The sequence below is a fragment of the Oncorhynchus clarkii genome, chromosome 31 (assembly GCF_045791955.1).
Source record: "Oncorhynchus clarkii lewisi isolate Uvic-CL-2024 chromosome 31, UVic_Ocla_1.0, whole genome shotgun sequence".
Lineage (NCBI taxonomy): Eukaryota > Metazoa > Chordata > Actinopteri > Salmoniformes > Salmonidae > Oncorhynchus > Oncorhynchus clarkii.
Genome location: NC_092177.1, coordinates 28,136,389 through 28,149,266, shown reverse-complemented (window position 1 = coordinate 28,149,266; position 12,878 = coordinate 28,136,389). Strand labels below are relative to the sequence as shown.

Sequence of the window (12,878 nt, the reverse complement as noted above, 5' to 3'; positions counted from 1 at the left end):
CAGTTAGCAGAACGGGGCTAGCAAGCTAGCAGTTAGCAGAACGGGGCTAGCAAGCTAGCAGTTAGTAGACCAGGGCTAGCAAGTTAGCAGAAGGGCCTTTGGGGGACGTCGCGATGGAGGTAAGTCTGTTTTTGCCTCTTCATGCGGTGACGTCGATAGACCAGTCGTGGTAGCCCAGGAGCCCTAACCGGGCTAGCTTCAGGCTAATTGGTGCTTGCTCCAGGATGGAAATGCTAGCCAGGAGTAGTCACCCGCAATTGCGGGTGTTGCAAAGATCCAGATGAAAATGTTCAGAGTTTGAGGTAGGAATCCGGGGATATGGAGAGAAAAAAATAGGTCTGTTATGCTCTGGTTTGAGTCACGTTGTACAAACTGGCGAGAGCTTTCCGAGCTAAAGGTGAGTTGATGACCGCTAGCAGTGGTTTCCTGACTGATAGCTGGTAGGTAGCTAGCTGGCTAGCTTCAGTTGAGGGATTCCAGATCTGAAGTAAATAGAAAATAGAAAAACAACAGATCCACACCACATTGGGTGAGGCGGGTTGCAGGAGAGTATTTAGAAGTTGAGGTTTAGGAAAATATTTTGCGAAGAAAAAGATAAAGAAAAGATATATACAACGGACACGACAGGACAAAGACAAAGACGTATGACTGCTACGCCATCTTGGATTTCCAATATGATGTACATGTCTGTACCAGAATTATAATTATAGATAATAAATAACTGTTCATACATGCAGCTTAACAGACACTTTCTTACCTGGTCCATTTGAATGACACATGTTGTAAAATTGTCACATCCCCTAAGACCATCAAATAAAGCCATGGGCTTTTTCTCCACATATGCCCTGAGGAAATACAATAGATGAGTACTCCCTAAATTATTTGCTGTTATGTGATTCCTCTTTCAATCGTCTGTACTGGGCAATAATACATTTTGTCACTTCTCTGAGTGGATATGTTACCTGTAATTGCTGAATCTCTTTGTCCTGGTCCCGTGCATTGTTATCTCTCTAAACAGAGAGAAACAATATTAAACATCTCATTCAACAATGGCTAAGAGAGGTTTGACAGAGATATCAAGGCTGAATTAAACTCACCTGGTGTCTGCTCCTGTGGTCCTACGTGTCATTTGATCAGGTAATCCTTTCAATCTGTGCAGCGCAGCCACATCAGACCTCAACTCGTCCCAGTCTTTGTCCTCAAGTTCTACGGAAATAAGTTAATATTTTTATTTTTCACATTCTTTAAAAATATGGAATACAAAAACTACACTAAATGACACCCACTTTTAAACTTGTATTGTGAAAACAGCACTTCTTACCAAACTCTTTTGTTAGTCCAAGGAGACACACAAGGAGCATGACCCTCAGTGCACCTTGAAATCCTTGTCCCGCCATTACAACTCCTGCCAAAACATTTGACAGTGAAACATACAGGTCAAATCCACTCTTAGAAAAAATGATTCTAAAAGGGTTCTTCCGCTGTCTCCATAGAACCCTTTTTGGTTCCAGGTAGAACCCTCGGTGGAAAGGAACCCCAAAATGTTCTACCTGGAACCAAAAAGGGCTCTTTAAAGGGTTCTCCTATGGGGACAGCCAAGAACCCTTTTAGGTTCTAGATAGCACTTTTTTTCTTCAAGAGTGAAGGCAGTGGGATCACAATTTGTTAATCTGAAATAAATAATTTTCACTGGAGCCCACAGACATCCCTTAGAACGTTGGTTTCACTTTTGGTTTATGAGGGAAATCCCCCAAAACAGGAAATAACACATTGGCTCTGAAGTGTGAATAACATCTGAAACACAAGTCCAGTCCCATCACATACACCACCTTTCTGTCTTTGTCTTCAGGTATGGTTGCAAAGTCAAATTATAAAGTTCAACAAAACGTTTGGGTTACGGATGTAACCTTGTTTCTCTGAGTAGAGTGACGAGTTGCCGAACGACCTATGGGAACTCCTTCCCCTTCTTGCGACCTGATTGAGATGCTTAATATCAAAGATGTTTACAGTCATCAGAAGTTCCCATAGGTTGTTTGGCGACCAGTTACGAAAACTAAAGATAACCATTATTTTTTAATATGAAAAGAAAACAATTGAGTAATACTATCCATAATATCAATGTTATATTTGTTCAGCTTTTACAAAAAAAAAAGCTATGAAAGAAAATGGAAAACTGCCTATGCCAATCAACAACAGCCTATGTATAAGAAAATACCATATACAGTTACATTTTCAGTAAACGATCAGTCAAGTAAACCAGTCATTATTATTATAATTTTATCTCATATGGTCACTAAATTTTTATTTAGGAATATGGTCGTACCATATTGCTTAAATCCCTTTCTTACTTCACCTCTTTGTTTTGAATGAAACCTTCCATACATGTTTGCCCATAGTCGAAGTGGCCAGAAATATACTTGTTGCACCTGAATGCCAAAACATTCAGGTTATAGTGGTGTTCAAAGTTGAGCTATTTTTCAGTTTTGACTAGGTGATATACATTTATGCACAGTTGTGGAAAAAGTACCCAATTGTCATACTTGAGTAAAAGACAACTTAATAGAAAATTACTCAAGTAAAAATAAAAGTCACCCAGTAAAATACTACTTGAGTAAAAGTCAAAGTATTTGGTTTTAAAAATACTTTGGTGTCAAAAGTAAATGTAATTGCTAAAATATACTTTGTATCAAAAGTAAAAGTATAAATAATTTCAAATTCCTTATATTAAGCAAACCATGTCTTGTTTTTAAAATTTACGGATAGCCAGGGGCACATTCCAACACTCAGACATAATTTACATACTGTTGTGGAAATTTCCTGTATTACCAAATCATGAGAGAGCAAACCACACACACATAAAGTCCATATTTAATTATATGAGCTTCACCATAGCCCTGTGACTCTCAGATCAATTCAATGTCTATAAATGAATTCTCTGAGAGTGCTAACATATTGGCAACTGAGATCCTTTATAGCAAAGACACATATAGCCAGACAGCATTGGCTATAAATTATCGTTCAGTTTGGTCTCCTAAACTAAGTTCTTATCTCACTCTTGGTACCACTTAGGACCAAAAACATCCAATGGCATATATCAAATATACCCCCTCCTTGACAAGATCACAGAGAGACGTGACTGGCACACAGACATTGTGGAGCCACCTAACTGGTTCCCCATTAATTACCCCATTCCTTCACATGGTTTAGGAATAGTTTACAGACACATTCACAGATAAGACTAACCTGACCTTTCCCCTCTCTAGGCCCAAGTAACTTTTCCTACATAAGCATGCTTATGAAAATTTATATTTATAAATGTTACCTAAAGAATTCTGATTCTGCCACGACAATACACATGAAGCATGTGTGTTTAGTGAGTCCACCAGATCAGAAGCAGTAGGGATGAAGAGGGATGTTCTTTTGATAAGTGAGTGAATTTGACAATTTTCCTGTCCTGCTAAGCATTCAAAATGTAACTAGTACTTTTGGGTGTCAGGGAAAATGTATGTAGTAAAAAGTACATTATTTTAATTAGGAAGGTAGTGAAGTAAGAGTAAAATTTAAAAAAAATACAAACAGTAAAGTGCAGACCCCAAAAAATGACTTGCGTAGTACTGTAAACAGAGAGGTCTACTTTCTTGGGAACCTGAATATTGACTGGTTTTCATCAAGCTGTCCGCTCAAGAGGAAGCTTCTTACTGTAACCAGTGCCAGTAATATGGTTCAGGTTATTAATCAACCTACCAGGGTATTTACAAACACTACAGGAACAAGATCATCCACATGTATCGGATCACATTTTTACTAATACTGTAGAACTTTGTTCTAAAGCTGTATCCTGTTGGATGCAGCGTTCACCATGTTGTGGCTATATCCAGGAAAGCCAAAGTTCCAAAGCTGGGCCCAAAATAGAGTATGAGAGATCATACAAAAGATTTTGCTGTGACTCTTTTGTGGATGATGTAAAAAATATTTGTGTCTGATGTGATTAATAAAGAGCATCCAGATGCTGCACTTGGTGAATTTATGAAATTGCTTCTTCCAATTATTGATAAACATGCACCTGTTAAGTAACTGACTGTTAGAACTGTTAAGGCTCCATGGATTGATTAATTGAAAAATTGTATGGTTGAAAGAGATGGGGCAAAAGGAGTGGCTAATAAGTCTGGCTGCACATATGACTGGCTGAATTACTGCAAATTGAGAAATTATGTTACTAAACTCAACAACAACAAATTTAAAACGGTATTATTAAGCTAAGATCAATGATATAAAGAAAAAAACTTTGGAGTACTTTAAATTATGGGCAGAAAGACAAATTCAGATGTTGCCAATTATTTGAACGATTACTTAATTGGAAAAGTTGGCAAATTTAGGCAGGAAATGGCAACCGTGAGCCATCGTTTTCATGCATAAAAAATGTATAATGAAAGAAAAGCATTGCTTTGAAGTCTGAATTTTGTAAAGTTAGTGTAGGAGAGGTGGAAAAATTATTGTTAACGATCAATAATGACAAACCTCCTGGCATTGACAACTTAGATGGGAAGCTACTGAGGATGGTAGCTGACTCTATAGCCACTCTTATCTGTCATATCTTTAATTTGAGTCTAGAGGAAAGTATTTGTCCTCAGGCCTTGATGGAAGCCAAAGTAATTCCGCTACCCAAGAGTGGTAAAGCGGCCTTTACTGGTTCTAACAGCAGACCTATAAGCTTGCTGCCAGTTCTTAGCAAACTGTTGGGGAAAAAATTATGTTTGACCAAGTACAATGCTACTTCTCTGTAAACAAATTAACCACAGACTTTCAGCATGCTTATAGGGAAGGGCACTCAACATGTACTGTACGGACACAAATGACTGATGATTGGTTGAAAGAAATTGATAATAAGAAGATTGTGGGAGCTGTACTCTTAGATTTCAGTGCAGCCTTTGATATTATTGGCAAAACCTGTTGTTGAAAAAATGTATGTATATGTTATGGCTTTTCAACCTCTATACCATATCGTGGATTCAGAGCTATCTATCTAATAGAATCAAATGATTTTCTTTAATGGAAGCTTCTCTAATGTCAAACATGCAAAGTGTGGCGTACCGCAGGGCAGCTCTCTAGGCCCTCTATTATTTTATATTTTTACCAATGACCTACCACTGGCATTAAACATCAGCAACCACAGCTAATGAAGTCACTGAAACCCTTAACAAACAGTTGCAGTCTGTTTTGGAATGGATGGATAATGGAGTAATAAACTGGCCGTGGACATCTCTAAAACTAAGAGCATTGTAATTGGTATAAATAATTCCATAAATTCTAAACCTCTGTTCTAGCTGAATCTTGTAATGCATGGTCTGGCTGTTGAACAAGTTGAGAAGACTAAATTACTTGGCGTTACCTTAGATTGTAAACTGTAATGGTCTAAACATATAGATTCAATGGTTGTAAAGATGGGGAGAGTTCTGTCTGTAATAAATAGATGCTCTGTTTTTCTGATACCACATTCCAAAAAGCAAGTCCTGCAGGCTCTAGTTTGTCTTATCTTGATTATTCTCATTGTGTGATCGAGTTCTGCAAGGAAAGACCTAGTAAAGCTGCAGCTAGCCCAGAACAGAGTGGCACATCTTGCTCTTCATAGTAATCAGAAGGCTGTTATAAATATTATACATGCCAGTCTCTCTTGGCTAAGAGTTAAGGAGAGACTGACTGCATCACTTCTTCGTTTTATAAGAAACATTGTGTTGACAATCCCAAATTGCTTGCACAGTCAACTTACACACAGCTCTGACACACACACTTACCTCACCAGACATGCCACCAGGTGTCTTTTCACAATCCCCATATCCAGAACAAATTCAAGAAAGCGTACAGTATTATATAGAGCCATTATTGCATGGATGTTACGGTGCGTGAATGAGGACCCAAAAGCGAATTAACGTAAACAGAGCTTCTTTAATAACAAAACAAACGTAGGCTCAGATGGACCGGCAGATTCCGACAGGACAGGACAAGGTTGCAGCAAACATGACGATAGTCTGGTTCAGGCATGAATAACACAAACAAGAATCCGACAAAGACAGGAACAAAAACAGAGAGAGATATAGAGGACTAATCAGAGGGAAAAAGGGAACAGGTGGGAAAAGGGGTGACGAGGTAGTTAGGAGGAGACAAGGAACAGCTGGGGGAAAGAGGGGGAGAAAAGGTAACCTAATAACGACCAGCAGAGGGAGACAGGGTGAAGGGAAAGGACAGAAACAAGACACAACATGACAATACATGACAGTACCCCCCCACTCACCGAGCGCCTCCTGGCGCACTCGAGGAGGAAACCTGGCGGCAACGGAGGAAATCATCGATCAGCGCACGGTCCAGCACGTCCCGAGAGGGAACCCAACTCCTCTCCTCAGGACCGTACCCCTCCCAATCTACTAGGCACTGATGACCACGGCCCCGAGGACGCATGTCCAAAATCCTACGGACCCTGTAGATGGGTGCGCCCTCGACAAGGATGGGGGGGGGGGGGGGGGGAGACGAGCGGGGGCGCGAAGAACGGGCTTGACACAGGAGACATGGAAGACCGGGTGGACGCGACGAAGATATCGCGGAAGAAGAAGTCGAACTGCGACAGGATTAATGATCTGGGAAATACGGAACGGACCAATGAACCGCGGGGTCAACTTGCGAGAAGCGGTCTTAAGGGGAAGGTTCTGAGTGGAGAGCCAAACTCTCTGACCGCGACAATATCTAGGACTCTTAGTTCTACGCTTATTAGCAGCCCTCACAGTCTGCGCCCTATAACGGCAAAGTGCAGACCTGACCCTCTTCCAGGTGCGCTCGCAACGTTGGACAAAAGCCTGAACGGAGGGGACGCTGGACTCGGCGAACTGAGAAGAGAACAGCGGAGGCTGGTACCCGAGGCTACTCTGAAAAGGAGATAGCCCGGTCGCAGACGAAGGAAGCGAGTTGTGGGCGTATTCTGCCCAGGGGAGCTGTTCTGACCAAGACGCAGGGTTGCGAAAAGAAAGACTGCGTAAGATGCGACCAATAGTCTGATTGGCCCGTTCTGCTTGACCGTTAGACTGGGGGTGAAAGCCGGAAGAGAGACTGACGGAAGCCCCAATCAAACGGCAAAACTCCCTCCAAAACTGAGACGTGAATTGCGGACCTCTGTCCGAAACGACGTCTGACGGAAGGCCATGAATTCTGAAAACATTCTCGATGATGATTTGTGCCGTCTCTTTAGCAGAAGGAAGCTTAGCAAGGGGAATAAAATGAGCCGCCTTAGAGAACCTGTCGACAACCGTAAGAATAACAGTCTTCCCCGCTGACGAAGGCAGTCCGGTGACAAAATCTAAGGCGATGTGAGACCACGGTCGAGAGGGAATGGGAAGCGGCCTGAGACGGCCGGCAGGAGGGGAGTTACCGGACTTAGTCTGCGCGCAGACCGAACAAGCAGCCACGAAGCGACGCGTGTCATGCTCCCGGGTGGGCCACCAAAAACGCTGGCGAATGGAAGCAAGCGTACCCCGAACGCCAGGGTGGCCGGCTAACTTGGCAGAGTGAGCCCACTGAAGAACGGCCAGACGAGTAGGAACGGGAACGAAAAGAAGGTTCCTGGGACAAGCGCGCGGCGACGGAGTTTGAGTGAGTGCTTGCTTTACCTGCCTCTCAATTCCCCAGACAGTCAACCCGACAACACGCCCCTCAGGGAGAATCCCCTCGGGGTCAGTGGAGGCTACTGAAGAACTGAAGAGACGAGATAAAGCATCAGGCTTGGTGTTCTTAGAGCCCGGACGATAAGAAATCACGAACTCGAAACGAGCGAAAAACAGCGCCCAGCGCGCCTGACGCGCATTAAGTCGTTTGGCAGAACGGATGTACTCAAGGTTCCTATGGTCAGTCCAAACGACAAAAGGAACGGTCGCCCCCTCCAACCACTGTCGCCATTCGCCTAGGGCTAAGCGGATGGCGAGCAGTTCGCGGTTTCCCACATCATAGTTACGTTCCGACGGCGACAGGCGATGAGAAAAATACGCGCAAGGGTGGACCTTGTCGTCAGAGAGGGAGCGCTGAGAAAGAATGGCTCCCACGCCCACCTCTGACGCGTCAACCTCGACAACGAACTGTCTAGAGACGTCAGGTGTAACAAGGATAGGAGCGGATGTAAAACGATTCTTGAGGAGATCAAAAGCTCCCTGGGCGGAAACGGACCACTTAAAGCACGTCTTGACAGAAGTAAGGGCTGTGAGAGGAGCTGCCACCTGACCGAAATTACGGATGAAACGACGATAGAAGTTCGCGAAGCCGAGAAAGCGCTGCAGCTCGACGCGTGACTTAGGGACGGGCCAATCAATGACAGCTTGGACCTTAGCGGGATCCATCTTAATGCCTTCAGCGGAAATAACAGAACCGAGAAATGTGACGGAGGAGGCATGAAAAGAGCACTTCTCAGCCTTCACAAAAAGACAATTCTCTAAAAGGCGCTGGAGGACACGTTGAACGTGCTGAACATGAATCTGGAGTGACGGTGAAAAAATCAGGATATCGTCAAGGTAAACGAAAACAAAGATGTTCAGCATGTCTCTCAGGACATCATTGACTAATGCCTGAAAGACAGCTGGAGCGTTAGCGAGGCCGAAAGGAAGAACCCGGTATTCAAAGTGCCCTAACGGAGTGTTAAACGCCGTCTTCCACTCGTCCCCCTCCCTGATGCGCACGAGATGGTAAGCGTTACGAAGGTCCAACTTGGTGAAAAACCTGGCTCCCTGCAGGATCTCGAAGGCTGAAGACATAAGAGGAAGCGGATAACGATTCTTCACTGTTATGTCATTCAGCCCTCGATAATCTATGCAGGGGCGCAGGGACCCGTCCTTCTTCTTAACAAAAAAAAACCCCGCTCCGGCGGGAGAGGAGGAGGGGACTATGGTACCGGCGGCAAGAGCTACAGACAAATAATCTTCGAGAGCCTTACGTTCGGGAGCCGACAGAGAGTATAGTCTACCCCGGGGGGGAGTGGTTCCCGGAAGGAGATCAATACTACAATCATACGACCGGTGTGGAGGAAGAGAGGTGGCCCTGGACCGACTGAACACCGTGCGCAGATCGTGATATTCCTCCGGCACAACTGTCAAATCACCAGGCTCCTCCTGTGAAGAAGAGACAGAGGAAACAGGAGGGATAGCAGACATTAAACATTTCACATGACAAGAGACGTTCCAGGAGAGGATAGAATTACTAGACCAATTAATAGAAGGATTATGACAAACTAGCCAGGGATGGCCCAAAACAACAGGTGTAAAAGGTGAACGAAAAATTAAAAAAGAAATGGTTTCGCTATGATTACCAGAGACAGTGAGGGTTAAAGGTAGCGTCTCACGCTGAATCCTGGGGAGAGGACTACCATCCAAGGCGAACAAGGCCGTGGGCTCCCTTAACTGTCTGAGAGGAATGTCATGTTCCCGAGCCCAGGTCTCGTCCATAAAACAGCCCTCCGCCCCAGAGTCTATTAAGGCACTGCAGGAAGCTGACGAACCGGTCCAGCGTAGATGGACCGACAAGGTAGTGCAGGATCTTGAAGGAGAGACAGGAGTAGTAGCGCTCACCAGTAGCCCTCCGCTTACTGATGAGCTCTGGCTTTTACTGGACATGAAGTGACAAAATGACCAGCGGAACCGCAATAGAGACAGAGGCGGTTGGTGATTCTCCGTTCCCTCTCTTTAGTCGAGATGCGGATACCTCCCAGCTGCATAGGCTCAGCACCCGAGCCGGCAGAGGAAGATGGTAGTGATGCGGAGAGGGGGGCAACGGAGAACGCGAGCTCCTTTCCACGAGCTCGGTGACGAAGATCAACCCGTCGCTCAATGCGAATAGCGAGTTCAATCAAGGAATCCACGCTGGAAGGAACCTCCCGGGAGAGAATCTCATCCTTTACCTCTGCGCGGAGACCCTCCAGAAAACGAGCGAGCAAAGCCGGCTCGTTCCAGCCACTGGAGGCAGCAAGAGTGCGAAACTCAATAGAGTAGTCTGTTATGGATCGATTACCTTGACATAGGGAAGACAGGGCCCTGGAAGCCTCCTCCCCAAAAACAGATTGATCAAAAACCCGTATCATCTCCTCCTTAAAGTCCTGATACTGGTTAGTACACTCAGCCCTTGCATCCCAGATTGCCGTGCCCCACTCACGAGCCCGTCCAGTAAGGAGAGATATGACGTAGGCGATACGAGCAGTGCTCCTGGAGTAAGTGTTGGGCTGGAGAGAAAACACAATATCACACTGGGTGAGGAACGAGCGGCATTCAGTGGGCTCCCCAGAGTAACACGGCGGGTTATTGATTCTGGGCTCCGGAGATTCGAAAGCCCTGGAAGTGGCCGGTGGATCGAGGCGGAGATGGTGAACCTGTTCTGTGAGGTTGGAGACTTGGGTGGCCAGGGTCTCAACGGCATGTCGAGCAGCAGACAATTCCTGCTCGTGTCTGCCTAGCATCGCTCCCTGGATCTCGACGGCTGAGTGGAGAGGATCCGAAGTCGCTGGGTCCATTCTGCTGGTCGGATTCTTCTGTTACGGTGCGTGAATGAGGACCCAAAAGCGAATTAACGTAAACAGAGCTTCTTTAATAACAAAACAAACGTAGGCTCAGATGGACCGGCAGATTCCGACAGGACAGGACAAGGTTGCAGCAAACATGACGATAGTCTGGTTCAGGCATGAATAACACAAACAAGAATCCGACAAAGACAGGAACAAAAACAGAGAGAGATATAGAGGACTAATCAGAGGGAAAAAGGGAACAGGTGGGAAAAGGGGTGACGAGGTAGTTAGGAGGAGACAAGGAACAGCTGGGGGAAAGAGGGGGAGAAAAGGTAACCTAATAACGACCAGCAGAGGGAGACAGGGTGAAGGGAAAGGACAGAAACAAGACACAACATGACAATACATGACAATGGAACTCTTTTCCATCTCATATTGTTCAAATGAACAGCAAACCTGGTTAAAAAAAAATTAAAAACACATGTGGCACAACCCCACTCCCCTATTTGACCTAGATAGTTTGTGCGTGTGTATTGATGTAGTTCTGTCTTTGAGCTGTTCTTGTCTAAATGTTCTGTATTATTTCATGTTTCGTGTGGACCCCAGGAAGAGTAGCTGCTGCTTTTGCAATAGCTAACGGGGATCCTAATAAAATACCAAACACCAAAAGTATGTTTAATTGAGTACTGTACACCACTGTTTACGCAGCAGGTTATGAGAATTAACGTAGCAGGTAAGGAGAATTAGGTTAAGGTTAGGAAAATGGTTAGGTTTGCTAAAAATGCTCTCCTAACTATGAAGTCATTTCCAGACCTAGCTGTACTCTATGTTGCATAACCCACCACATCCTACCATGAGACATCTATGTCTTCATCACTGAAAAAGATAAACAGTTGAGATGTATATAATTCGAAAGCTTACAAATAGGGTTGTCAAACTATTTATTTATTTTTTTCTTTATAATAAACCTTTTAGCTTAAATGATCTAAAAATACATGAACATTTTTTTCATGTTCTTATAGCCTATATGTTGTAGCTTAGAACCTATTTTACATCATCAGAGATGTTTGTGGTGTGCCCACCATCAGTTGAGACAAAGCATACTTTTAAATATAAGATGGGTGTTATATTTTGGCTTATAAATGTAAAAAAAAAAAGGAATATAATTGACGTTTCAACTTTCAAATTATATCACAAAAATGGTTGGAGGTCCACACGTCATATAATTTTGACTTGAGTGGGAATTTCTATTGTTTCAAGGTCTTGGTGGATCCGACTTATTTGGACTAAAGATCCTGAAGCTTCTGCACATGTGCAGATCACATTCTATGTGTTTCTTTACCTCTACTTTATGCAAACATTTCTGTGTTCTCCTCCCCTCGCTCTTTTGCTGGTTTTATTCTATAATTTCTTCCATCCTAGCCAAATGTAATCTGCTTACATGCTCCGCCCTTATATCAAGGTGTTTTTGTACTTCCCTTATACACTACACTTTTCTGCCACTAACTATTACTATACCACAGGTCAATATAGTCTACCAGTCTAACTGTCTATCCTGGCCACTATCTACCATTTATGGTGACAATAGAGGTATGTGGATCGTTTGTCCAGATCTGCAGTAGGCTAACTAAATCATGGACTCTCTAAATGACAGTTGTGGCTGCTTTGCGTGATGTATTGTTGTCTCTACCTTCTTGCCCTTTGTGCTGTTGTCTGTGCCCAATAATGTTTGTAACATGTTTTGTGCTGCTACCATGTTGTATTGCTACCATGCTGTGTTGTCATGTGGTGTCTTAGGTCTCTCTTTATGTAGTGTTGTCTCTCTTGTTTTGATGTGTGCTTTGTCCTACATTTATTTTATTTTTAATTTTAATCCCAGTCCCCGTTCCTGCAGGAGGCCTTTTGCCTTTTGGTAGGCCATCGTTGTAAATAATATTTTTTTCTTAACTGACTTGCCTAGTTAAATAACGGTTAAATAAAATATATATTTGTTTAATAAACTAGCAATCCTATCACAAAATAAAAGCATTCAAAGTTTTGTCTATTTTCAATATGTATCCACAAGAACAAATAGGAATATTTGATAGGCAGCAGATAGGCGAGGTACATCATTTTGTATGAAAGAACAGTGAAGACATTGTCATGACGTTGGCCTGATGGGGGAGGTTTATGAACCCCATAAATGCCTTTCCCCCATTTCTCTCTCTCTACTCTATAGAGTTGACTCTTGAAAAGCCCTTTGTTAACATAGAGATTCTGGGAACATCAAAAGGTGGGAAACAAAACCATATTTTGGTAATCCAAACAGTTGAAAATATGCGTTGGTACTTAATGATCAGTTGGCGTCTGAGACATGATT

At 43.6% G+C, this 12,878-nt stretch overlaps 1 protein-coding gene across 2 annotated transcripts in view; it reads right to left on the bottom strand.

The window, feature by feature from the left end:
* LOC139391198 (uncharacterized) overlaps positions 1-12,878 on the bottom strand; it is a 36,108-nt gene that overhangs the window by 17,781 nt on the left and 5,449 nt on the right. For both annotated transcript variants that reach the window (XM_071138809.1, XM_071138810.1), the window contains exons 2-5: positions 1,322-1,405; positions 1,098-1,206; positions 963-1,010; positions 758-845 (exon numbers count right to left, since the gene is read on the bottom strand). In XM_071138809.1, the coding sequence (XP_070994910.1) occupies positions 758-845; positions 963-1,010; positions 1,098-1,206; positions 1,322-1,397 (321 nt within the window). In that variant the 5' untranslated portion in view covers positions 1,398-1,405. The remainder of the gene's footprint in view (positions 1-757; positions 846-962; positions 1,011-1,097; positions 1,207-1,321; positions 1,406-12,878) is intronic.